This window comes from Borostomias antarcticus, assembly GCF_949987555.1.
Source record: "Borostomias antarcticus genome assembly, chromosome: 11".
Classification (NCBI taxonomy): domain Eukaryota; kingdom Metazoa; phylum Chordata; class Actinopteri; order Stomiiformes; family Stomiidae; genus Borostomias; species Borostomias antarcticus.
Genome location: NC_140244.1, coordinates 13,439,278 through 13,466,380, shown reverse-complemented (window position 1 = coordinate 13,466,380; position 27,103 = coordinate 13,439,278). Strand labels below are relative to the sequence as shown.

The 27,103-nt window shown below is 49.2% G+C and overlaps 1 protein-coding gene across 6 annotated transcripts in view; it reads left to right on the top strand.

Moving 5' to 3' along the window:
• The window catches only part of slmapa (sarcolemma associated protein a), an 80,472-nt gene that overhangs the window by 44,525 nt on the left and 8,844 nt on the right, over positions 1-27,103 (top strand). The window contains exons 10-21 of one of the 6 annotated variants that reach the window (XM_084445989.1): positions 142-310; positions 1,121-1,171; positions 2,913-2,972; positions 5,777-5,839; positions 7,343-7,402; positions 7,801-7,872; positions 10,455-10,535; positions 10,988-11,047; positions 19,237-19,362; positions 20,737-20,811; positions 21,051-21,356; positions 23,662-23,779. In XM_084445989.1, the coding sequence (XP_084302115.1) occupies positions 142-310; positions 1,121-1,171; positions 2,913-2,972; positions 5,777-5,839; positions 7,343-7,402; positions 7,801-7,872; positions 10,455-10,535; positions 10,988-11,047; positions 19,237-19,362; positions 20,737-20,811; positions 21,051-21,356; positions 23,662-23,779 (1,241 nt within the window). Of the gene's footprint in view, positions 1-141; positions 311-1,120; positions 1,172-2,909; positions 2,973-5,776; positions 5,840-7,342; positions 7,403-7,800; positions 7,873-10,454; positions 10,536-10,987; positions 11,048-19,236; positions 19,363-20,736; positions 20,812-21,050; positions 21,357-23,661; positions 23,780-27,103 lie in introns of all 6 variants that reach the window. The other 5 variants (XM_084445988.1, XM_084445990.1, XM_084445991.1 and 2 more) reach the window with 5 other exon arrangements.

The following is a 27,103-nucleotide window of genomic DNA, read 5'->3' as shown; positions in this document are numbered from 1 at the left end:
TGTGCGTGTCTGTGTGTGTGTGTGTGTGTGTGTGTGTGTGTGCGTGCGTGTGTGTGTGTATGTGTGTGTGCATGCGTGCGTGCATGTGTGCGTGCGTGCGTGTGTGTGTGCGCGTGTGTATGTGTGTGTGTGTGTGCGTAGCTGGCGGAGGGCCGTCAGGAGGAGCTGACTCAGAAGGGGCAGAAGGAGAAGAAGGATCTGCAGCTGCGTATGGAGGAGATGGAGGAGAAGGAGCAGGCGCTCCAGGCGCGCATCGAGGCCCTGCAGGCCGACAACGACTTCACCAACGAGCGCCTCACGGCCCTGCAAGGTAACGCTGCTCCACCCCGCACGCTGCTCCTCCCACACACGCTGCTCCTCCTCCACGCTGCTCCTCCCACACACACTCCTCCTCCTCCACACACTCCTCCTCCACACACTCCTCCACACGCTCCTCCTCCCTCCACACACTCCTCCACACGCTCCTCCACACGCTCCTCCTCCTCCTCACACTCCCCCACACACTCCTCCTCACGCTCCCCCACACACTCCCCCAAATGCTCCTCCACACGCTTCTCCATGCTTCCTCGCACGCTCCCCCACCTCCTCACGCTCCTCCTCCTCACGCTCCCCCACACGCTCCTCCTCCTCCACACGCTCCTCTTCCTCCTCACGCTCCCCCACACACTCCTCCTCACGCTCCCCCACACACTCCCCCAAATGCTCCTCCACACGCTCCTCCACGCTCCTCCACAAGCTCCCCCACCTCCTCATGCTCCTCCACACGCTCCTCCCGCTCCTCCACACGCGCTCCCACCTTCTGACATCTTACTGCCCCCCAGGTACTCATCCACACACGTTTTGACTCCTCACACGTTTTGATTCTCCACACTTTTACTTGCGCACACACACACACACACACACGTTCTTCACAGCCTCGCACACACTCTCACGCTCCCTCCACACAGCCAACTAACCCCCCACACACACACGCACGTGCGTGGTCTGAGCCGTGGAGGAGGTGTTCTCTGGTGGGGAGCGTCTCCCAGGGAGCTGGGCTTGCATGGCTTTGACTCATGAGAGGAGCTCCAGGGTCATATCAGTGACCCCACCCCTCTCTCCACCTGTTGTCCGTTTCCAGTGCGGTTAGAGCAGCTGCAGGAGAAAAGCATAAAGGAGAACAACAGTTTAGGTGAGTGTCGGTGGGCTGCGCTGGCGCCCCCCGGTGGCCGGCTGCTAACCTTGCATCTCTTCCTGTCCCCCTTCTACTAACGTGGCATGAACACTGCAGCTTCTTCTTCTACTGGTCCCGGAGCACAGTCGGGGTAGCCCCGCCCCTTCCCACGGGCCCCGCCCACTGTGTACTTGTGGAGATCTGAGTGGACCGGGACAAGTGTAAACAAAAATGCCGGCTGTTGAAATATGGCTTATCGGAGGTGTTGGAGGTTTACCTGTCACGTCCCCTCCGACCCACACGAGTGCGCAGGAGGTGGGGTTGAGGGGGCTGAGGGAGTCCTGTCTGGTCTGGTCCGGTCCGGTCCGGTCTGGTCTGGTCTGGCTTGCCTTGCCTTGGCTTGTCTTTTTCAAGCTGTACTCTGTCTCTGCTGATGCACCGCAGCCATGACCAGCATGTTCTCTAAACCTCCGTTACTGTCCACGTGATTGTCTTCCGCGCCCGTCTTACCGTCTGTCTCTCTCTGGGACCTGTCTGTGTGTATCTGGGAGCTGTCTGTCTCTCTGGGAGCTGTCTGTCTCTCTGGGACCTGTTTGTCTCTCTGGGACCTGTCTGTCTTTCTCTGGGAGCTGTCTGTCTCTCTCTTGGAGCTGTCTGTCTCTCTCTGGGAGCTGTCTGTCTCTCTGGGACCTGTCTGTCTCTCTCTGGGATCTGTCTGTGTGTATCTGGGAGCTGTCTGTCTCTCTCTGGGAGCTGTCTGTGTCTCTCTGGGAGCTGTCTGTGTGTATCTGGGAGCTGTCTGTCTCTCTCTGGGAGCTGTCTGTCTCTCTCTGGGAGCTGCCTGTGTATCTGGGAGCTCGTCTGTCTCTCTCTGGGACCTGTCTGTCTCTCTCTGGGAGCTGTCTGTGTATCTGGGAGCTGTCTGTCTCTCTCTGGGACCTGTCTGTCTCTCTCTGGGAGCTGTCTGTGTGTATCTTGGAGCTGGGTAGAACGCAGTAGGTTGGCTGGTAGGATGCCGAACGGAACCACTTCCCAGACTGAGTAGTCCATGAGTAGTCCAGGCCTGATATTGTGTCTGTGAATGAAATCGAGGTTCTTGGGTTTGCAGGGTATTGGACTGGATGAAAGGAAATGGGGAGTGAAAGTCAACTTGTCAAACGTCCTTATTAGAAGCAGGCCAGGGTCAAAATCACGCATTTCCAAAATGTGAAAACACACACTCTGTCAGTGGCGTATTTAGGCATGGGTGACATAGCAGGCATCTCGCAGGGGGTGGCAAGAGGAGCAGAAAAAGAAAACAGAAGAAAAAAAAACTGCAAAAAGTAAACAAACTCCGGCCCCCCCGTCAACAAATCTCACGACAATCAGAATTGCCTGTCTCAACAACTTGCCGACAGTCTATTATTCACAATCGGAAGGCCTGTTCATTTCACGTTTACAAAACGAAACTGAAAGTCGGGGGCGCCGTAGCAGGGGGTTCGCCCAGGGTGGTATATAAGATAGAAACGCTACTGCACTCTGTGAAAGATGTTGAGATGCTGCATAAGGAAAGCTTCTCTCAGACATTGCGGCTTTTTATTAGACTGTGACATGTTGAGGTGAGATATTCATCTCCAAGTCTGCAGCAGCCATACATAAGGGAACACACCATGGGCAGACATTACAGACAAAAAGAGGTTTGGTTTGGTTGAGTAGTGTGTGCCGGTGGTCTGTGGTTGTGTGAATGATCTCTATGCTGTGTTTCTGACATCATCAGCAGGAGACGCAGGTGACGACAGCTCCTCCACAGATTTAGACCTGGGACCCCAGGAGGAAGATGGTACTAGTACTGTGGTATTATATTGGGGTGAAGTCTCTCTCTCGCACACTTTCTCTCCCTCTCTTTCGCTTGCTCGCTCGCTGTAACTCTCACCCCCCCCCCCCCCCCTGTTCTGGTGACATGTTGGTCAGTCTCTCTGGTCGTCTCTGTTCTGGTGACATGTTGGTCAGTCTCTCTGGTCCTCTCTGTTCTGGTGACATGTTGGTCTTTCTCTTTGGTCCTCTCTGTTCTGGTGACATGTTGGTCAGTCTATGCTGGTCGGTCTCTCTGGTCCTCTGTTCTGGTGACATGTTGGTCTGTCTATATTGGTCAGTCTATATTGGTCAGTCTATATTGGTCAGTCTACATTGGTCAGTCTCTCTGGTCCTCTCTGTTCTGGTGACATGTTGATCAGTCTCTCTGGTCCTCTGTTCTGGTGACATGTTGGTCAGTCTATATTGGTCAGTCTATGTTGGTCAGTCTCTCTGGTCCTCTCTGTTCTGGTGACATGTTGGTCAGTCTATATTGGTCAGTCTCTCTGGTCCTCTCTGTTCTGGTGACATGTTGGTGAGTCTATGTTGGTCAGTCTCTGGTCCTCTGTTCTTGTGACATGTTGGTCAGTCTATGCTGGTCACTCTATATTGGTCAGTCTATGTTGGTCAGTCTCTCTGGTCCTCTGTTCTAGTGACATGTTGGTCAGTCTATATTGGTCAGTCTCTGGTCCTCTGTTCTGGTGACATGTTGGTCACTCTATATTGGTCAGTCTACGTTGGTCAGTCTCTCTGGTCCTCTGTTCTGGTGACATGTTGGTCAGTCTATATTGGTCAGTCTATGTTGGTCAGTCTCTCTGGTCCTCTCTGTTCTGGTGACATGTTGGTCAGTCTCTCTGGTCCTCTCTGTTCTGGTGACATGTTGGTCAGTCTCTCTGGTCCTCTCTGTTCTGGTGACATGTTGGTCTGTCTATATTGGTCAGTCTATGTTGGTCAGTCTCTCTGGTCCTCTCTGTTCTGGTGACATGTTGGTCAGTCTCTCTGGTCCTCTCTGTTCTGGTGACATGTTGGTCAGTCTATATTGGTCAGTCTATGTTGGTCAGTCTCTCTGGTCCTCTCTCTCCCACAGCTCTCTCAGTTTGCCTCTCTAAATGGTTGTACTGGGAATGGACCATGAGAGCGTGTTGTTCTTGAGGTCAGGAGTTAGGCCGTCCGCAGTATTTCTCTCATGAATTCTGGGCCGTGTGGAGGTGACTTGACTACAGCACTCCTGTCTCCATTGAGTGTTCTGGTGGTGAAACTGCAGCACCAACACCAGCTGCCTCAACAAAGTCAGTGGTGAACCATTTGAGGCGCATGTGTTGATATAAAGATGTTGCTTATCTAAGTTGAGGCGCTTGTGTTGGTATAAAGCTGTTGCTTATCTAGAATTAGTCAAATACACAGACAGTGGAATCAGATGCCTTTTAGGGTACAGTGTTCGCTCCTTCTAAGGTACAGTGTGCGCTACATTATTTATGGATGTCGGTATCTTTGTGAGAGAGGGAAAAGGATTGATATTACCCTTCCTGTTCTCCAAAATAATGGAATTGTTGTCGGCCCAGAAAAATCCATCTGGGACGACCTCTGGTGGATAGGAGGCAGTACAGTCCTGTAGCTTTAGTCTCTAGTCTGGATGATGTTGCTTTGTTGTGTTAACTTGTTGTCCTTCGATGCTGTAAGAGTCCTCCAGAGGTCAATAAAGTACCTACTACTACTACGACTATTATTACTACTACTACTATTACTACTATTACTACTGTTACTACTTTAGAAGTAGAGGAGGGTTGTGTCTTGTCTGTCTGTCCATGTCCAGCCTTCTCTGTCTGGTCCTGTTGTTCTGTGTGATCTCATTAAAGGAGTAGTAAAAGGGAAATGCATGTTTAGCCCTGTTTTAAGGTTACTTATGATCATATACAATGGTTCAGATCAAAACGTTGACAAAACTAGCACTTTTGAGAAAGTCTGATAATTGCTCTACCACCGTTTTGGTCATACAATGGATGTGGATGGGCACCTTGAAAAATCATTGAAAAAAAACATGTTAAACTCTCAATTTCAAAGACAAGAAACTCACCGAGGTGTTAGTTGGCGTTCTGACATATAATTTGCCATAAAGTAAGATTCTAGTTCATCTGGAAAGGCTTTTTTAAATATTTAGCATATAACTATTTAGTCGCAGCACATACGTGTGTAAACTTCCGCAAACTAGGTAGCCTAGCAACATAAACAATAACAATAGCGACCGTAAGTAGTTCCGCTTCCTGAATCCCCTCTGCGGATTGATCTACACATCTACAACGGTCGCGTCAATACAAGTCAATGGATTTCATTAAATGATCAATAAAACTCTACCGGATTCATACTTTGTGGCGAATTTGATGTCAGAACACCAACGGACACCAATTACCCCCTCGGTGAGCTTCTTGTCTCTGAAATCGAGAGTTTAACATGTTTTTGAAAGATTTTTCAAGGTGCCCACCCACATCCATTGTATGACCTAAACGGTGGTAGAGCAATTATCAGACTGTCTCAAAAGTGCTAGTTTTGTCAACGTTTTGATCTGAACCATTGTATATGATCATAAGTAACCTTAAAACAGGGCTAAACATGCATTTTCCCTTTACTACTCCTTTAAATCCCTGTAGAGCTTCAGCGTGTCCTACTGTATGTTTACCTTTATGCCTCCGCTGTTCATTGATCCTGTATGCTTTGGCTATTTATTATCTTCTCCTTCTAAATGGAAGATGATTTAATGTTAATATTTAATGGAAGATTTCTCTTCTCTCTTGTTAGACCACTATCTATTAAAGAGTGGAGGGGACTGCACTATAATCCAACAGTACATTGAGTGCCAGCGTGAGTACACAGAATTCTTTCCACTGCTTTCTTCAGACAGACAGACAGACAGACAGGCAGGCAGACAGACAGACAGACAGGCAGGCAGGCAGACAGACAGACAGAACAGACAGACAGACAGACAGACAGACAGACAGACAGACATGTAGGCATTCAGACAGACAGACAGGCAGGCAGACAGACAGGCAGACAGACATGCAGACCAGAGGCTTTAATGAGTTGTTGATAGAGGTTCACTGGGCTCCCATGAAGACCTGCAGTCCCACCTCCCCATCCCAGGAGAGAGTCCCTGACCACTATCCGTCAGGACCATCCCAGGAGAGAGTCCCTGACCACTATCCGTCAGGACCATCCCAGGAGAGAGTCCCTGACCACTATCCGTCAGGACCATCCCAGGAGAGAGTCCCTGACCACTATCCGTCAGGACCATCCCAGGAGAGAGTCCCTGACCACTATCCGTCAGGACCATCCCAGGAGAGAGTCCCTGACCACTATCCGTCAGGACCATCCCAGGAGAGCCTGAGTCCCTGACCACTATCCGTCAGGACCATCCCAGGAGAGCCTGAGTCCCTGACCACTATCCGTCAGGACCATCCCAGGAGAGAGTCCCTGACCACTATCCGTCAGGACCATGCGTTTGTGTCGGCAGGTGTTCATTCTTACACTGATAGCATCTGCTTGGGTCAGCATGTTCCAGGGCTCCCCAGGAAAGATGGTGCAGACATGGCGTTCTAAAGGCCATGCAGGTGTGTGAAACCCGTTGATCAGATAGAGAATCCCGCATCGCTGAGGTGGAAGTCAGAGCCCCCTCTGTCTGCGCAGGCCAGACGCATCGCTAGGGGTGTTCGCTAGCGCAGGGTCTCCCAAACCAGCTAGCTCTGCCATTTTACCTGAGGTTCCATTCTGCTCACAGTCCAGGATTACACAGATGCTCACGCCTGGGTTCCCTGCATGCCTCCTCCTCTCTAACCAGACGGTCCTCCTCCCTCATCTGGGCTTTCCTCTTCTCTGTTGCATGAACAGGACTTTCATCACACGCTGTTTGGCAATGTTTTGCAATTCATCTGTATCTTACTGCTTTGTATGATGTGCTCAAATGTGAACTCCCAGATCTGGCAGGTGACTAATTGATTACTACTTTTGGTTGCTTGTACTAAAAGGTAACCAACATTAAAATCAGATCCGTTTGATACGCTACTACAATACAATATGCTAAAATACAACATATTTATTATCTCACGGCTGTTGATTTTTTGGCCAGAGATGTGCACAAGTGATGTATATTGCAATCACTAGCACTAGTGCTGACATTAGTGTCCCCCATGTTTTAATGCTACGAGCGGAAGAGCTGAGGTTGATCAGTCATTATGAACCGTCTCTCATCTCTCTGTCTCTCTGTGTCTCTCTGTGTCTCTCTCTGTGTCTCTCTGTGTCTCTCTCTGTCTCTCTGTGTCTCTCTCTGTCTCTCTGTGTCTCTCTGTGTCCCTTTGTGTCCCTCTACAGCTGTGAAGCAGTTGAAAGATGCTGTGGGTTCATCGTTGCACAAGCTCGCCAACTTTGACGGTAAGGAGTGTATCTGGCTTTGTGTGTGTGTGTGCGCGTGTGTGTGTGCGCGCGTGTGCGCGCGTGCATGTGTGAGTGTGTGTGAGAGAGAGAGAGAGAGAGAGAGAGTACTATTCCGACTGTATCCTTGTACGGTCATTTCAATTCCTGATGAGCCCCACGGAATAATAACTCAACTGGCCACAGACAACCCAGCTGTGTCTGTTCATCTACAGGCTGTGTGAGTGGTAGGATCATCAGTCTGGTGGATCATCTCACTGCTTCAAGCATGCGGCTGGTTGCTCCACTAGAAGAAGAAAGTGCCACCGGAGTTCGTCCTCTGAGTGACAGCTGGTCTCAGTCACAGACTCTGTGTTATTCTGATCCGGACCTTGTTTAACCCAGTCTGTCGTCCTCAGATGTCATCGACGCTCACCTCCAGAACAACCAGACGGCCGAGGACAGCCTGGCCAGCCCAGATAGACTCAGAGGTAAACTACCAACACTGACCCCCAGGTTAACTACCAACACTGACCCCCAGGTTAACTACCAACACTGACCCCCAGGTTAACTACCAACACTGACCCCCAGGTTAACCACCAACACTGACCCCCAGGTTAACTACCAACACTGACCCCCAGGGTAACTACCAACACTGACCCCCAAGTTAACTACCAACACTGACCCCCAGGGTAACTACCAACACTGACCCCCAGGGTAACTACCAACACTGACCCCCAGGTTAACTACCAACACTGACCCCCAGGTTAACTACCAACACTGACCCCCAGGGTAACTACCAACACTGACCCCCAGGGTAACTACCAACACTGACCCCCAGGTTAACTATCAACACTGACCCCCAGGTTAACCACCAACACTGACCCCCAGGTTAACTACCAACACTGACCCCCAGGTTAACTACCAACACTGACCCCCAGGTTAACTACCAACACTGACCCCCAGGTTAACTACCAACACTGACCCCCAGGTTAACTACCAACACTGACCCCCAGGTTAACCACCAACACTGACCCCCAGGTTAACTACCAACACTGACCCCCAGGTTAACTACCAACACTGACCCCCAGGTTAACTACCAACACTGACCCCCAGGGTAACTACCAACACTGACCCCCAGGTTAACTACCAACACTGACCCCCAGGTTAACTACCAACACTGACCCCCAGGTTAACTACCAACACTGACCCCCAGGTTAACCACCAACACTGACCCCCAGGTTAACTACCAACACTGACCCCCAGGTTAACTACCAACACTGACCCCCAGGTTAACTACCAACACTGACCCCCAGGTTAACTACCAACACTGACCCCCAGGTTAACTACCAACACTGACCCCCAGGTTAACTACCAACACTGACCCCCAGGTTAACCACCAACACTGACCCCCAGGTTAACTACCAACACTGACCCCCAGGTTAACCACCAACACTGACCCCCAGGTTAACCACCAACACTGACCCCCAGGTTAACTACCAACACTGACCCCCAGGTTAACTACCAACACTGACCCCCAGGTTAACCACCAACACTGACCCCCAGGTTAACTACCAACACTGACCCCCAGGTTAACTACCAACACTGACCCCCAGGTTAACTACCAACACTGACCCCTAACCTGGCCAGCCCAGATAGACTCAGAGGTTAACTATAGGGGTGTGATGATGCACAATATTGGATGATACACAATATTGGGTTCAGGATATCGATACAACAAAACTTGAATGATGAATATATATATATATATATATATATATATATATATATATATTATATTATTTATTGTACCGCGAGACAGTTTTTCATCTTGCCGATGCATATAGATGCGTTTTTATCTTGTGGTACAATATCTCGTCACACCCCTAGTAAACAACCTATCTAGACAACCAACGCTGAGCCACTGGCTCTCATCCTGCACCCGCACCTGGGCGGCTGTAGCTCAGTTGGTAGAGCGGGTCGTTCAATGATCGAAGGGTCAGTGGTTCGAATCCCAGGTCTAACTGTCCACATGTCGAAGTGTCCTTGAGCAAGACACCTAACCCCAAATTGCTCCCAATGAGCAGGTTAGCACCTTGCATGGCAGCTACCGCCATTGGTGTGTGAATGGGTGAATGAGAGGCCATTGTAAAGCGCTTTGAGTGCCGCTAAGGTGGAAAAGCGCTATATAAGTGCAGTCCATTTACCATTTATCTGCGTGGCACCGTGAGATCCCTCTCCCCTGGGGTGTTACAGACCCAGATTACTGCCTCGCTAGATTAGCCCTGCTGGGCAGCACAAACACTGCTAGTCTGTCCTAATCCCCTGGCCAGCATGGACTGGCAGGATGCGTCAGAGACCAGCCCTCAGGTTTGGCCACGCCACAGGTCTCCCTCCTGCTGGGGTTCTGTCCTGAAGTGTTGTTTGTTTAACTTCTCCTCACCTCCCCCACGCTGCCGGTTCACTCAGGCCTGGTGACTCTTCACACCGTGTGAAACGTCAGCCCTAAGCAAGGCTTAACTCGGACACAATTAGGTGAGCTGCGACAGGCACACCCATTGTGGTGGCGTTGACACAGCGCCCGGACATTTTTCTACTCTTGCGGTGGTCAGTGTTTGCCCCGTCCAACCCCCCCCCCACCCCCACATACCAGAGGGGTGGAGCACTATTGCTGAATTTACAAACGACCTGTTTTGGGCCCAGCGTGGTGCAGAGAGCAGAGCCCCCCTGGAACAAAGGGCCGGTCAGACGACTATTTTAACAGACCGCTGCCCGCCCTGAGACCGCCAGCCAGGCTGATGACCATATGTGGGGAGCAGGAGCTCTGATAGGGGGGACTGAACCATTTACAAGCAACAGGGGGGACTGAACCATTTACAAGCAACTGGATCACATTCGTCCCCTTCTCATATAGCTTCCTTAAATATTACTTTGCTATTCCGCCTAAGTATCTATCATTAAATGTCATGTTTTTTTGTGTTTTTTAAAGTGTCATCATTTAAAAGCGTATCTCTCCAGAGCGGATTGTGATTGTGACCCCTGCTGATGAATGGTATGTCCCTGTGTCCTGTAGAAAACACCATCGATGCTAAAGAGTCGGACATGTCAGACACACTCAGCCCCAGCAAGGACCGCAGCAGTGACGACACCTCAGGTACGAACCTTCTGGGATCCCACACTCTCATCTGATGGAACAATGAATAGAATCAGTTAACCATCTAGTTTTAATGGATGTCATTTTGTGAAGCACACTACATTTAATTTCATAGTTGTAAAGCACTTTGAACTGCACTTTTTTTATATGAAAGGTGCTGTACAAATAGTTTTTTTTTATTATTATTATTGTCTAGTTATTAAGAGGGAGACTTAAAGGTACCAAACTGTGTTTAGTTTGAGTTTGTTTTTGTGTGTTTCCCACTGAGGACTGAGGTGAGATTACAGCCTCCATCCCTCTGTGCTTAATGCATCGCTACTACTGCTAGGTCCTCCTTGGGCTAGACCGCACCCAGGACAGTAGCACGAGGGTCCACATCCTGTGTGTGTGTCGGTGTGTGTGTGTGTGTGTGTGTGTGTGTGTGTGTGTGTTAATCATCTCTGTCTCTGCAGACGGCAACATGGACGAGCAGGAGCTGAACGAACCTCAGAACAGGGTCGCCCTGCTCAAAGGTATCTACTGTTCCTCTACTGACGGTTCTACTGACGGTTCTACCGTCTACTCTTTTATTCCACTGCCTACGGTACCATTTCAGCTCTCAAGTGACCTGGTTTTCAAGGTCAAGTTCAACTTGTTGCCTCCCAGTCCGTGTTCGTTGGTGATACTGTGACCCCATTCTACTGTAGCCCCAGTAGCACATACACACCCATCTTAATTTAAGGTACGCCAAACATTCAAAAAGGTATCAAAGTCAAGCAAATTAAGTGTGTTTGAGTTGAATTGGAACTGCTCCCAGCCCTGAGGGTAGGTGTGTCCAGCCATCTCTGACCCTGCAGCTGCCCAGTGGTGATAAGGAGACAGGGGGGAGAGGGTTGGCCAGCAGGCACGCAGCAGCCAACACAGAGATACGCTTTGGGAATGTAAACCTATTAGAGTGTGATAATCTGGTGGGACTCGCACATTAGGAATGTCACGTATCTTTACTGTCGCTCACACACACACACACACACACACACACACACACACACATCTATCCATGTTTGAGCAGGGTTTATTAGGAGCCCATCGGCCTGGTGTTGTGCCCAGAGGTAAACCCAGTTGGATTGAAGACTAATACGTGTGTTTCCTGGATGAGTGGCGTGGCTGCCTGCTAGGGCTAGGCCTTCGACAGACAGCCACACTATGATGTTCACAGCATCCTGTTTAACACGGCAGTAGGTTTTCAAAACAAATCTCGTCTGTCTGGCTCACACAACACACGTTAGGGTTAAGGTAGCGCCGGTCAGCCTGACCAGAACAGATGGTCCAGTAATCCTTTCACATCACTCCCCACACCAGGGCTGTGTCATGTGGTGAAAGGTGTTGGAATGTGGCTCTGAGAGTTGAACCCCTTGTTGCTGACCGTGTGTGCGGTGCTTAGTGCTGCAGTGTGGCCAGTGTCTCCCAGCTGACCCGAGGGCAGGGGTGACCCGGGGGTTAGAGGTCAAGCACCAGGGGTTAGGGGTCAAGCACCGTCAAGTTCATACTGCTGATCCAAGTGTCCCCTGTCAGCAATCCAGAAGCTCTCCTGTCGCTATCCCACCTACACTCTCTCTCTTTCACTTTGTCTCTCTCTCCCCCTCTCTCTCTTTTCACTTAGTCTCTCTCTCCCCCTCTCTCTCTTTTCACTTTGTCTCTCTCTCCCCCTCTCTCTCTTAGTCTCTCTCTCTATGTCTTTAGTTCCCTCCCCCCTCTCCTGTTCTTTCTCTCCCTGAATCCAAGACAGGAGAGACAACAATGATATAAAATCTCAGATATCAGACTAGGAGACGAGACCTAGTGGCTCCTGTCAATTAGCAGGGAGAAATGAAATGACATAATTATTACCTGACTACACTGGGCAGCCAATTGGCAACGGTCAAGTGGTCCTGTCTATTTCCTGTTTCCTCTTTTTCACAGTCAGTCATGGGATTAAAAACACTGGATTGGTATGAGTACGGGCTAGCTTGTCTCTAAAACACTGGATTGGTATGAGTACGGGCTAGCTTGTCTCTAAAACACTGGATTGGTATGAGTACGGGCTAGCTTGTCTCTAAAACACTGGATTGGTATGAGTACGGGCTAGCTTGTCTCTAAAACACTGGATTGGTATGAGTACGGGCTAGCTTGTCTAAAGGGTGTCTCTAGAACTGGACTGGTGTGGGTACGGGCTAGCTTGTCTAAAGGGTCTCCAGCTCACATTTCCCCTCCAGTCCCTTTTTAATCCGTGAGTCGGCCACAAACTCTGAAGTAAACCTTTCACACAGACAGGTCCACCCAGACACCTTCTGGGCCAAAAACTGACAGATTCGGTCAGGAGAGTACCAGTGTTCTAGTAACAGTTTCAGCCTGACTGACCAGGGTTCAGAGGTCACCTGTCTCCAGACATTTCTGTTGTCATTTGTGTTGTTGTTTGTGTACCGGCTGGCATGGAGCTCTGCCTCTCAAGGGGCAGCCTGGAGCCTGGTGTCCATGCCAGGGTGTCCATGCCAGCGTGTCCCAGCCTGGTGTCCATGCTAGGGTGTCAGGCGAGCGAGTGTTTGTTTGTTCTCATGAATTCGGTTGGTAGGGCAACTGTCAGTGTGTCAGGGACTTTGCCCCCAGAGTAAGATTAGTTAAGTGTGTGTGTGTGTGTGTGTGTGTGTGTGTGTGTGTGTGTGTGTGTGTGTGTGTGTGTGTGTGTGTGTGTGTGTGAGTGTGAGTGTGAGGGGGCACATTCAATTACAGGGGCATGTCTCTTGAAAGACATTTCTAAATCTCAGTCAGTGAGATCACCTCTATAAATCAAGGATGAATACATTGCCTGTCTAGCCTGTAATCTGCCCACTCTGCTCTCCATAATGATCCTGTGAGCCCCCAGCTTACAGCAGCCTCACAGAGATGTTCTTTCATCTTGTTAATCACAAGGTAGCACATCTCGGCTTTGTTGTCAAGCGTCTGAACCCGTCTCCACATCCAGGTCAGTGAGGATATGTGACCTAAGGAGATAGCCTGTTGTGTTGTGTAGTAATAATCACCTTTGGCAACTCGGATGGCATTCAAAAGTTTAAAAAAAAAAGTTTGATAGTTGAATTTCTCCTGTGTTGCTGTTTTGATGCAGTGTCTCAGCCTGGTCACTAGAGGGTGCTGTTGAGTTAATTTGTAGGTGGCTTGTTCTCTGTTTCTCACTAGAATCATCATGACACAGCTCTGTTCTCCCTCTGGGAACACCTTCTGAACTCTACTGACACGTCTAATGACAGGAGTAGGATGATTACAAGATGAAGATGATATGTATTTTAATAATCCCTGTGGGGGGAAATTTTGGTGTTTCAGCAGTGAGAAGGTACAGCATAGGTTGGAACACAGAATATACCAAATAGCGAATGTACATAATAGAGAACAAGGAATGCATACAATGGCCCTCATTTACAAAGCTATCATAGGACAGAAACCTGGGCATCATTTCCATGCCAAGTTGGGCACTAGGACCCATGAATTTGGATTTGAGCGAGGAGTAAGAGAGGAGGAGTTAGACAAGAGGAGTCAGAGAGGAGTTAAAGAGGAGGGAATAAAAGAGGAGTAAGAGAAGAGTAAGGAGTTAGGAGGGAGTTAGAGAGGAGTAAGAGGGGAGTTAGAGGAGGAGTAAGGGAGGAGTTAGAGGAGGAGTTAGAGGAGTAAGAGAGGAGTTAGGAGGGAGCTAGAGAGGAGTAAGAGGGGAGTTAGAGGAGGAGTAAGGGAGGAGTTAGAGGAGTTAGAGGAGGAGTTAGAGAGGAGTAAGAGGGGAGTTAGAGGAGGAGTCCGAGAGGAGGAGTAAGGGAGGAGTTAGAGGAGGAGTTGGAGAGGAGGAGTAAGAGAGGAGTTAGAGAGGAGTAAGAGAGGAGGAGTAAGAGAGGAGGAGTTAGAGAGGAGGAGTAAGTGGAGGAGTTAGAGAGGAGGAGTTAGAGAGGAGGAGTAAGAGGAGGAGTCAGAGAGGAGGAGTCAGAGAGGAAGAGTAAGAGAGGAGGAGTAAGAGAGGAGGAGTTAAAGAGGAATAAGAGGGGAGGAGTTTGAGAGGAGGAGTAAGAGAGGAGGAGTTAGAGAGGAGGAGTAAGTGGATGAGTTAGAGAGGAGGAGTAAGAGAGGAGGAGTTAGAGAGGAGGAGTTAGAGAGGAGGAGTTAGAGAGGAGGAGTAAGAGGAGGAGTCAGAGAGGAGGAGTCAGAGAGGAGGAGTTAGAGAGGAGGAGTTAGAGAGGAGGAGTTAGAGAGGAGGAGTCAGAGAGGAGGAGTTAAAGAGGAATAAGAGTGGAGGAGTTAGAGAGGAGGAGTTAGAGAGGAGGAGTTAGAGAGGAGGAGTAAGAGAGGAGTAAGAGAGGAGTCAGAGAGGAGGAGTCAGAGAGGAGGAGTCAGAGAGGAGGAGTCAGAGAGGAGGAGTCAGAGAGGAGGAGTCAGAGAGGAGGAGTCAGAGAGGAGGAGTCAGAGAGGAGGAGTTAGAGAGGAGGAGTTAGAGAGGAGGAGTTAGAGAGGAGGAGTTAAAGAGGAGTAAGAGAGGAGTAAGTGGAGGAGTTAGAGAGGAGGAGTAAGAGAGGAATAAGTGGAGGAGTTAGAGAGGAGGAGTGAGAGGAGGAGTAAGTGGAGGAGTTAGAGAGGAGTAAGAGAGGAGGAGTTAGAGAGGAGGAGTAAGTGGAGGAGTTAGAGAGGAGGAGTAAGAGAGGAGGAGTAAGTGCAGGAGTTAGAGAGGAGGAGTAAGAGAGGAGGAGTAAGAGAGGAGGAGTTAGAGAGGAGGAGTTAGAGAGGAGGAGTAAGAGAGGAGGAGTAAGAGAGGAGGAGTAAGAGAGGAGGAGTAAGAGAGGAGGAGTAAGTGGAGTAGTTAGAGAGGAGGAGTTAAAGAGGAATAAGAGGGGAGGAGTTAGAGAGGAGGAGTTAGAGCGGAGGAGTGAGAGGAGGAGTAAGTGGAAGAGTTAGAGAGGAGGAGTAAGAGAGGAGGAGTTAGAGAGGAGGAGTAAGTGGAGGAGTTAGTGGAGGAGTTAGAGAGGAGGAGTTAGAGAGGAGGAGTTAGAGAGGAGTTAGAGAAGAGGATTAAGAGAGGAGGAGTAAGAGAGGAGGAGTTAAAGAGGAATAAGAGGGGAGGAGTTAGAGAGGAGGAGTTAGAGAGGAGGAGTGAGAGGAGAAGTAAGTGGAGGAGTTAAAGAGGAGTAAGAGTAGGAATTAGAGAGGAGGAGTAAGAGAGGAGGAGTTAGAGAGGAGGAGTTAGAGAGGAGGAGTAAGAGAGGAGGAATAAGTGGAGGAGTTAGAGAGGAGGAGTTAGAGAGGAGGAGTTAGAGAGGAGGAGTGAGAGGAGGAGTAAGTGGAGGAGTTAGAGAGGAGTAAGAGAGGAGGAGTTAGAGAGGAGGAGTAAGTGGAGGAGTTAGAGAGGAGGAGTAAGAGAGGAGGAGTTAGAGAGGAGGAGTAAGTGGAGGAGTTAGAGAGGAGGAGTTAGAGAGGAGGAGTTAGAGAGGAGTTAGAGAAGAGGATTAAGAGAGGAGGAGTAAGAGAGGAGGAGTAGAGAGGAGGAGTAAGAGGAGGAGTCAGAGAGGAGGAGTCAGAGAGGAGGAGTCAGAGAGGAGTAAGAGAGGAGGAGTAAGAGAGGAGGAGTTAGAGAGGAGGAGTTAAAGAGGAATAAGAGGGGAGGAGTTAGAGAGGAGGAGTGAGAGGAGAAGTAAGTGGAGGAGTTAAAGAGGAGTAAGAGTAGGAATTAGAGAGGAGGAGTAAGAGAGGAGGAGTTAGAGAGGAGGAGTTAGAGAGGAGGAGTAAGAGAGGAGGAATAAGTGGAGGAGTTAGAGAGGAGGAGTTAGAGAGGAGGAGTGAGAGGAGGAGTAAGTGGAGGAGTTAGAGAGGAGTAAGAGAGGAGGAGTTAGAGAGGAGGAGTAAGTGGAGGAGTTAGAGAGGAGGAGTAAGAGAGGAGGAGTAAGTGCAGGAGTTAGAGAGGAGGAGTAAGAGAGGAGGAGTTAGAGAGGAGTTAGAGAGGAGGAGTTGGAGAGGAGGAGTAAAAGAGGAGTAAGAGAGGAGGAGTAAGAGAGGAGGAGTAAAAGAGGAGGAGTAAGAGAGGAGGAGTAAGTGGAGTAGTTAGAGAGGAGGAGTTAAAGAGGAATAAGAGGGGAGGAGTTAGAGAGGAGGAGTTAGAGCGGAGGAGTGAGGAGGAGTAAGTGGAAGAGTTAGAGAGGAGGAGTAAGAGAGGAGGAGTTAGAGAGGAGGAGTAAGTGGAGGAGTTAGAGAGGAGGAGTTAGAGAGGAGGAGTTAGAGAGGAGTTAGAGAAGAGGATTAAGAGAGGAGGAGTAAGAGAGGAGGAGTAGAGAGGAGGAGTAAGAGGAGGAGTCAGAGAGGAGGAGTCAGAGAGGAGGAGTCAGAGAGGAGGAGTCCGAGAGGAGGAGTCAGAGAGGAGTAAGAGAGGAGGAGTAAGAGAGGAGGAGTTAAAGAGGAATAAGAGGGGAGGAGTTAGAGAGGAGGAGTTAGAGAGGAGGAGTGAGAGGAGAAGTAAGTGGAGGAGTTAAAGAGGAGTAAGAGTAGGAATTAGAGAGGAGGAGTAAGAGAGGAGGAGTTAGAGAGGAGGAGTTAAAGAGGAATAAGAGGGGAGGAGTTAGAGATGAGGAGTTAGAGAGGAGGAGTGAGAGGAGGAGTAAGTGGAGGAGTTAGAGAGGAGTAAGAGAGGAGGAGTAAGTGAGGAGGAGTAAGTGGAGGAGTTAGAGAGGAGGAGTAAGAGAGGAGGAGTAAGAGAGGAGGAGTTAGAGAGCAGTAAGAGAGGAGGAGTTGGAAAGGAGGAGGAGTAAAAGAGGAGGAGTAAGAGAGGAGGAGTTAGAGAGGAGGAGTCAGAGGAGGAGTAAAAGAGGAATAAGAGGGGAGGAGTTAGAGAGGAGGAGTAAGAGAGGAGGAGTGAGAGGAGGAGTAAGTGGAGGAGTTAGAGAGGAGGAGTGAGAGAGGAGGAGTAAGAGAGTAGGAATTAGAGAGGAGTTAGAGAGTAGGAGTCAGAGGAGGAGTTAGAGGAGGAGTAAGAGAGGAGGAGTTAGAGAGGAGGAGTAAGTGGAGGAGCTGGAGAGGAGGAGTTAGAGAGGAATAAGAGGGGAGGAGTTAGAGGAGGAGTTAGAGAGGAGGAGTGAGAGGAGGAGTAAGTGGAGGAGTTAAAGAGGAGGAGTAAGAGTAGGAATTAGAGAGGAGGAGTAAGAGAGGAGGAGTAAGAGAGGAGGAGTTAGAGAGGAGGAGTTAGAGAGGAGGAGTAAGAGAGGAGGAGTTAGAGGAGTTCTGAGGAGTAAGAGACACTGGAATGAAAGTCAGCCTGTTAGTAAAACTCTCATCATCACCTCCTTGGCCTTCATGTAGTGGAAGGAGAATGAAAACGGGAGAAGAGATTGCGTCACAGACTGCAGCTATAAACAGCCTTGAATGACATAAGCGCTACCATCTGGTCAGTGAGTGCACCAGTGACAGTCACTGGGGTTTGGGCTTGAGAGTAGGAGGATTTCCATTGGCCCGTCATGTTCCAAACCACATCAAACACTCTCTGGGATTGGCTGTTTGGTTTAGTGGTGGAAGAAAGGCCTGGTTTTAAAGAAACAGTTCACTCAAAAATGCCCCAGAAAGTGCTCTATTGTTGAAAGCGGTGCTTGAGCAATGGAAAAGATTAGTCTCCCCTCCGAGCTGGGACAAACTCTTGGGCTGTTCAGGGAACTGTCCCCTGCGCAGGGAAGGTGACTCTGTCCTCTGGTCCCTCTGTGACCTTTCAGAGCCCCCGTCAGCTCTGCTGGTCACCAGAGAGCTGCTGCTCCTCACAGCAGGGCCAGCACTGTCACCTGGTCACCAGAGAGGGCCAGCACTGTCACCTGGTCACCAGAGAGGGCCAACACTGTCACCTGGTCACCAGAGAGGGCCAGCACTGTCACCTGGTCCCCAGAGAGGGCCAGCACGGTCACCTGGTCACCAGAGAGGGCCAGCACTGTCACCTGGTCACTAGAGAGGGCCAGCACTGTCACCTGGTCACCAGAGAGGGCCAGCACTGTCACCTGGTCACCAGAGAGGGCCAGCTGCTCCTCACGGCAGGGCCAACACAGTCACCGTGGGGGAAGCAGGAGAGTGACATCATCACCAGCGTTGGCAGTCATTTCCTCCTCCTGGTTTATGTCTGAACATCTTTTAGAGTCGTAGCTCCTCCCATGAACCCGCAGGTCTGTGTAATGCCTCACACACTCCACACACTTCTCTCCACATGCGCACACACACACAAACAGCTACTCTGTTTCATGCTGAATCTCTTTCTCATGCACACACTGATTTACTAAGTGTGTGTGGGGGAGTTTAACCGTGATTGTGGCGGTGTGTGTGTGTGAGTTTAACTGTGATGGTGGCGGTGTGTGTGTGTTTAACCGTGATGGTGGCTGTGTGTGTGTGTGTGTGTGTGTGTGTGTGTGTGTGTGTGTGTGTGTGTGTGTGAGTTTAACCGTGATGGTGGCGGTGTGTGTGTGAGTTTAACCATGGCGGTGTGTGTGTGTGTGTGAGTTTAACCGTGGCGGTGTGTCTGTGTGTGAGTTTAACCGAGGTGGTGTGTGTGTGTGTGTGTGTGAGTTTAACCGTGGCGGTGTGTGTGTGTGTGTGAGTTTAACCATGGCGGTGTGTGTGTGAGTTTAACCGAGGCGGTGTGTGTGTGTGTGTGTGTGTGTGTGTGTGTGTGTGTGTGTGTGTGTGTGTGCGCGCGCAGAGGAGCTGCGACGGGCCAACCTGGAGCCCGGGGACACAGAGCAGGTGATCAGTCACCTCCACAGAGAGCTGCTGGAGGCTCAGGACCTGGCCAACACCGGCAAGCAGAGGTGCCTGGAACTGCAAGGTACGCCTGCTACTAGTATACACTAGATTCACTACACTACCCGCCTACTGTAGTATACACTAGATTCACTACACTACCCGCCTACTGTAGTATACACTAGATTCACTACACTACCCTCCTACTGTAGTATACACTAGATTCACTACACTACCCTCCTACTATATTATACAGTAGATTCACTACACTACCCTCCTACTATATTATACACTAGATTCACTACACTACCCGCCTACTGTAGTATACACTAGATTCACTACACTACCCTCCTACTGTAGTATACACTAGATTCACTACACTACCCTCCTACTATAGTATACACTAGATTCACTACACTACCCTCCTACTATATTATACAGTAGATTCACTACACTACCCTCCTACTATATTATACACTAGATTCACTACACTACCCTCCTACAATAGTATACACTAGATTCACTACACTACCCTCCTACTATATTATACACTAGATTCACTACACTACCCTCCTACAATAGTATACACTAGATTCACTACACTACCCTCCTACTATAGTATACACTAGATTCACTACACTACCCTCCTACTATATTATACAGTCGATTCACTACACTACCCTCCTACTATATTATACACTAGATTCACTACACTACCCTCCTACAATAGTATACACTAGATTCACTACACTACCCTCCTACTATATTATACACTAGATTCACTACACTACCCTCCTACTGTAGTATACACTAGATTCACTACACTACCCTCTTACTGTAGTATACACTAGATTCACTACACTACCCTCCTACTATAGTATACACTAGATTCACTACACTACCCTCCTACTATAGTATACACTAGATTCACTACACGACCCTCCTACTATAGCATTCACTAGATTCACTACACTACCCTCCTACTATAGTATACACTAGATTCACTACACTACCCTCCTACTATAGTATACACTAGATTCACTACACTACCCTCCTACTGTAGTATACACTAGATTCACTACACTACCCTCCTACTATAGTATACACTAGATTCACTACACGACCCTCCTACTATAGTATACACTAGATTCACTACACTACCCTCCTACTGTAGTATACACTAGATTCACTACACTACCCTCCTACTATAGTATACACTAGATTCACTATTCACCGCCCACCCCCTGTGTTCCTGACCCTCCAGTCCAGATATGGCACATTTACAACATAAATCACTGGAAAACAGGAACAATTCTACCTACTACGCCAAATGTGTACAGGTCGGCAGGTCTTAGTGGATTATTTTGTCTAAATTTTCACGAAATGTGTGTGTTTGTGTTCCTGTAGTCAGTCAGCCTGAGGTTGTTGTTGTTGTGGTTGTTGTTGCTTGTCCTGACAGCCCTGCTGGAGGAGGAGAGGAGAAGCAACAGGCAGCAGACTGAGGAGTCTGCCAAGCAGATCCAGTACCTGCAGAGTGAGTACACACACACACACACACACACACACACAGACACACACACACACACAGACACACACAGACACACACACACATATATATGAATACAGAGAGAGACACGCATACAGTATCATCTAACGTGTGTGTGTGTCTGTGTGTGTGTGTGTCTGTGTCTGTCTGTCTGTCTGTCTGTCTGTGTGTGTGTGTGTGTGTGTGTGTGTGTGTGTGTGTGTGTGTGTGCGTGCGTGTGTGTCCAGCCCAGCTGGGCCGTCTGCAGGGGGACATGGAGGCGCTGCGGGAGCAGAGGGAGAGCACCATCAGCAGCGCTCGGGAGGAGCTGGCCAGCGCCCAGGAGGAGGTGCTGGTGCTGCGCCACGCCATGGAGGCCGGCACGGCGGAGCGTGAGCGCCAGATTGCCGCCCTGCAGGACGATCTGGGCGGCGTGACGGCCGAGCTGGAGCGGTGGCGGGCGGCGGCGCAGCGGTACGAGAGGGAGATCCACGGCCTGCAGGCCTCCTTCCAGCAGCAGAGCCAGCACCAGCTCCGCGCCAGCCAGCTGCAGGGTACGTCTGCCTGGCCCTGCTCCTGACCCTAGCCCTGCTCCTGACCCTAGCCCTGGTCCTGACCCTAGCCCTGGTCCTGACCCTAGCCCTGGTCCTGACCCTAGCCCTGGTCCTGACCCTAGCCCTGGTCCTGACCCTAGCCCTGGTCCTGACCCTAGCCCTGGTCCTGACCCTAGCCCTGGTCCTGTCCCCAACCCTGGTCCTGACCCCAGCCCTGGTCCTGACCCCAGCCCTGGTCCTGACCCCAGCCCAGGTCCTGACCCCAGCCCAGGTCCTGACCCTAGCCCTGCTCCTGACCCTAGCCCTGGTCCTGACCCCAGCCCAGGTCCTGACCCTAGCCCTGCTCCTGACCCTAGCCCTGGTCCTGACCCTAGCCCTGGTCCTGACCCTAGCCCTGGTCCTGTCCCCAGCCCTGGTCCTGACCCCAGCCCAGGTCCTGACCCCAGCCCTGGTCCTAGTCCTAACCCTAGCCCTAACCCTAACCCATACCTGCAAACTAGTCGCCTTTCAGCTACAATCGCCGCTTTTCTTGTCAATTGGGTCACAAACTTGGATGCTACAAGCTAAATGTTATAGAGTGGTGGGTCAATTCAGAATGTGGAATAGTGACAAGGGTATAAATACAGATCCTGTTGTTGGATGTAACGTTGCTTGATCTTCAGTTGAATAACATAAACGTCATGTCAACAGCGTCCAACATCCATTACAATTGCGCAGGTTTTCTCCCAGGATCTCCTCATACAGCGTTTTTTCATACAGCCCAAATATCTCCAAAGCTGCTGCTAATCACTTAACGAAATCTCTGATCAGCTGTAGTTTGGATATTTTTGCGGTTTAAAATTAGGATAAAGGACACTGCTAGTTGCCCCTCAAGCAGAAACAAAACTTATGTCCGGTAGCTTTCTTTCAAGGAATTCCAAAATAAAAGTCACAGAAAACAATTACAAAACAAAAAACACAAGTTTTTTTTTTTTTACTCACTTGGCATTGGTCCGAATGGTATACTGTATACTGAAGTCTACTGAATCTGATATATACAGAATAATATTGCGAGGGCCTATTCATCAGTTAATAAGTGATAATAATGGGCAACCTTAATCTAAAAATATGCAAGCAAAGACAGTGTCATCATATCGATACATTAATATGGGTAAGACCTTTCTAAGAGGAGAAGTCGTTTTCTGTGTGTGTTTTCTTTATAAATCGGTATCGGCCGATCCTGAGGAAAATAATCAGTGATCGGTATCGGCCCAAAAAAATCAGTTCGGAGCATCCCTAAAATATATCATGTCTCCCTGTCTCATTCTTTCCTCCATTACAGGCAATGGAGGTTGGTTGTCTTTTTTTGAGAGGCAACAGGGAGAATAATGTGTAGAAAAGTAATTGTTTGGTTGCTTAAGTAAATAACTAACTTTTTATGAGATCTGTTCTCTCTTTTTAGGGAAAAAGAAACATTGAAATTCTGATTAAAATGTTTCAACTGTGAATCTGGACATCTACATAATTGTATTTGGGGTTGTAATTGGGATGGATATACTATGCGCCTCGCAAGAGCCATGTATGCCTACTCGCACACAGAAATTCTAGTTTCAAAACGCTCCAAAAAGCGTCATTTGCATATTAAAATCACTAAAAATTTCTTCCGGGGGAGGATACTCGCTCTCAGGAGTTTGCAGGTCTGCTAACCCTAACCCTAACCCTAGCCCTAGCCCTACCTACAGGATACATCAGTACCAGACTAGTCTGGCCTATCGGATGGAGGTTTTTGAGATAAGCCTCTCATTGGTGCTGCTCATCTTCAGCGACGCCAGTCAGATTCAATCCCCCTACGTTAGGGTTAGGGTTAGGCAAGGTTTAGCAAGGACACCGCTGAGAAAACACAAGCTTAGAGCCGCCCAAGACCACGGGGACTGGAAGAAATACACGGGGGGCAGACAGACCTCCTCCAGGGTCAGGGGAGGGTCAGGGGAGGGTCAGGGCAGGGTTAGGGGAGGGTCAGGGGAGAGTCAGTGAAGGGTTAGGGGAGGGTCAGGGGAGGGTCAGTGGAGGGTCAGGGGAGGGTCAGTGGAGGGTCAGGGGAGGGTCAGTGAAGGGTTAGGGGAGGGTTAGGGGAGGGTCAGGGGAGGGTCAGGGTCTCTCTAGTAGACCTAGAGAGTTTGAATGTCCTCAAAGAGGTTATTTGTGTGTGTTTGTGTGTGTGTGTTTGTGTGTGTGTGTGTGTGTGTGTGTGTGTGTGTGTGTGTGTGTGTGTGTGTGTGTGTGTGTGTGTGTGTGTGTGTGTGTGTGTGTGTGTGTCTGTGTGTAGATGAGCTGGAGAAGCTGCAGAAGGACTGCTGTGGTCTCCAGGAGGAGTGCGAGGGCCTGCGCTCTGAGAAGCTCTCCCTGCTGGACAAACTCCGCCGTCTGGAGACCGAACTGGACTGGTGGGTCCTCACCACACACACACACACACACACACACACACACTCACACTGCCATGTGTCACTTCCTCTTCCTGTGGCTGTGCCTGCCGTCAGAGTTAAGACCTCAAGATTCAAGATGATTAGCCAGTACTGTATATAGTTCACTCATACTAGGACTGTGACCAGGGTTCAGGCACACGCTGTTGTAGACGGCATAGGACAGGGTGCAGGACAGGACTGGACAGTGCAAAAAACAGTGCAAAAACAGTGCAAATACAAAATACAAAAAATCAGTGCAAACAAAATACAGTGTAATGTGCAAATTACGATATACTAAAAAGAACGGGAGGGACAAATTCAATATACATACTATATACAGAGTGGAGTGTGGTGAGTGTATGTATAGTGAGTGTGCAGAGTGTAGTATGGTTGATGAACAGGGTTATGTACAGTGTTGGGCTTGTTACTCAAAATTTTTTATATATTACTTATTACTCGCTACTCTTTTAAAAAGTAATATTATTACTTTTCTTATTACTCCCAGTCAAAAGTAACTAGTTACTTTTGGAATATATTACTTTTCTGTTATACCCCTGTGTGAATGTCAGGGTAAACTCAGCTAATGGCTTCAAACTAGCAGTTTTTCTGCAGCCTAAGAATCCCTCAATCTTTTAAACAACTACTGTTATTCATGTAAACAACTACTGTTATTCATGTAAACAACTACTGTTATTGATGTTAAGCTGAAAGTGAGAACAAGACAAATCAAAACTAGTCCTACAGCAACAATTAGGCCTATGTTCAATTCAAATTAATTGGCAATATGCTATTTGCTCCTGCTTAATATGGACCCATTTTATAGCCTCTCCTATTGCTTCACCAATCTTTCAAAGAAAATCTTCCACTGACATCTTTTTTCTTTTTCTTCAGGCCTCCAAATTAGCTCCAAATTTGCTGATTATTGTAGTAATTTGTTATTCTGCATAAGTTATTCTTTATGGTATTTTATTATTTTATTTACTCTTTTTATGTAGGCCTGCATATAGGCCTAGTACCTCGAGTTTGAGAGTTTTTCAGGCCAAATAACCTACCTACTGTACTGTACATCCAAATGATTTAAATACATTAAATTGCGGACTACATCTCCGCACTGGCCTGTGAGCGGCTAAAGATTCCCCAGGCAGAGCTGGTTGATGCTGCTAGGGAAAGGGATGTCTGGGGCCCCCTGCTGGAGCTGCTGCCTCCGCGACCCGACCCTGGATAAGCGGATGATGATGATGATGATGATGATGACATTAAATTGCATGACCTGCCATTACAAAATTTAATTTGATCATAATCATCTTTATTGTGGGGCCATAGTAGTTCTATAGATAATAATCCAAATAATAATAACATGCAAAACATCGATGGCAAATGTGCTCTGCATTCGCATTCTCTCCCCAATTGCAAAATGTAGCCTAAATTTAGGTCTTGAACTTCAATAAAAAGCAACAAAAGAAACATAAGATTAAAAAAGATTAATCAATCAATCAATCAATCAAAGATTTATTTGTATAGCGCATTTCATACACAGAGGCAACACAATGCGCTTTACAGAGAACAAGGGAGGTGGGCATACGACCCACCCCTACATATTCCAGAGGGAAGCAAAAAAACAGTATCGCCAGAAAAGTGAGCTGTAAAAATTATTCCCTGACCCCTCTCAACAAGGCAATCGAGTAAGCTCCTGGAGCTTAAAATCTTTAAAAGAACAATTATATATTTTCCACTTGTAAGAATTTAGTCTACTGACTTTTTCTTCAACATCGTGGGTTCATCTGGGTCTTTCTGTCCTGGGTTCATCTGGGTCTTTCTGTCCTGGGTTCATCTGGGTCTTTCTGTCCTGGGTTCATCTGGGTCTTTCTGTCCTGGGTTCATCCGGGTCTTTCTGTCCTGGGTTCATCTGGGTCTTTCTGTCCTGGGTTCACCTGGGTCTTTTTGTCCTGGGTTCATCTGGGTCTTTCTGTCGTCGATGAAAAATGCAATGAAAACAGTAGTTCCTCCAGCAATAAGATGACAGCCATGTTAACTGCGTCGTCCACTGACCTGTTGGCTCGGCAGGCGAACTGCAGGGGGTCCAGGAGAGGGTCTGTGATGGATTTGAGATACCGTAGAACAACGCGCTCAAAAACCTTCAATGCTACAGGGGTCAGGGCGACTGGTCTGTAGTCATTGAGGCCAATCACCCTTGCTTCTACTAAAACCCAAAGTGACTCTTGAGAGAGAGTTTCCAGTTATTGACCTTGATGTCAGCTGTGTGTTTAAAGCACAGGCCCAGTCTCTGGAGGGCGCTGACCATGCAGGCGGACGGCCATGCTGCTGGCTGGGGGGGGGGGGGAGTGGGTGGACATGTGCTGACAGCTCTGGGGGGGGGGGGGGGGGGGGGTGCTGACCAATGAGAGAGGAAGGACCAGAGAGTCCTTAAGAGCTCCAATCTTTCCTGTGAACGTGTGGGTGGACGGCAGACAGACTGGAAACCCGCTGACTTGCAGAGAGAGAGAGAGAGAGAGAGAGAGAGAGAGAGGGGGAAGGGAGAGGGTGAGAGAGGGGGAAGGGAGAGGGTGGAGTCAGGCCCAGGGAGGGAGGGAGGGAGTCAGGCCCAGGGAAGGAAGGAAGGAAGGGAGAGGGTGGAGTCAGGCCCAGGGAAGGGTTAGGGTTTGTGAGGCTCGTATGCGGCCTGGCAGCCTTCCTCCTGTTAAAGGACAAACACAATCAGCCTTGTTCCACCTTCCTATTTATGGCTCTTTAGACTGCAGTTTCTACCTCTGGTGTCCTGTTTCACAATAGATGCTCATTGTGTTGCTCAACCCCTACACACACACACACACACACGCAGCTGCGTCCTCTCTACACTGGCTCTGTTTCTGGGTGCTGATAGGAGGGGAGAAGAGAGGAGGGGAAAGGAGAGGAGGGGAGGGGAGGGGAGGGGAGAGGAGAGGAGAGGAGGAGAGGGGAGAGGAGAGGAGGGGAGAGGAGGGGAGGAGAGGTGGCTCACCACCAGGTTGTAGTCAGGAAACACAGCTCCATGTCACTTCTATAACTGTCCCTCTTCCTGAGAGATGCATGCATGCGCACATCCTCAACACTCATGAGCTCACAGGAACACTCAGGTGCTGTTAGACAGTCTGAGGGCCGCTGGCACAAAGGAACGCCTGACCCGTTCTGTGTTGCACCTGGGTGGGAGGAGCCTGTGGCTGAAGGTGCTCCCCATCTGGTACAGCTCGCCATGGAGGGGATGGACTTCCAAGATGGACTTCAGCTTGTCCCTCATCCTCCTCTCCACCACAGCCTCCAGACTGTCCA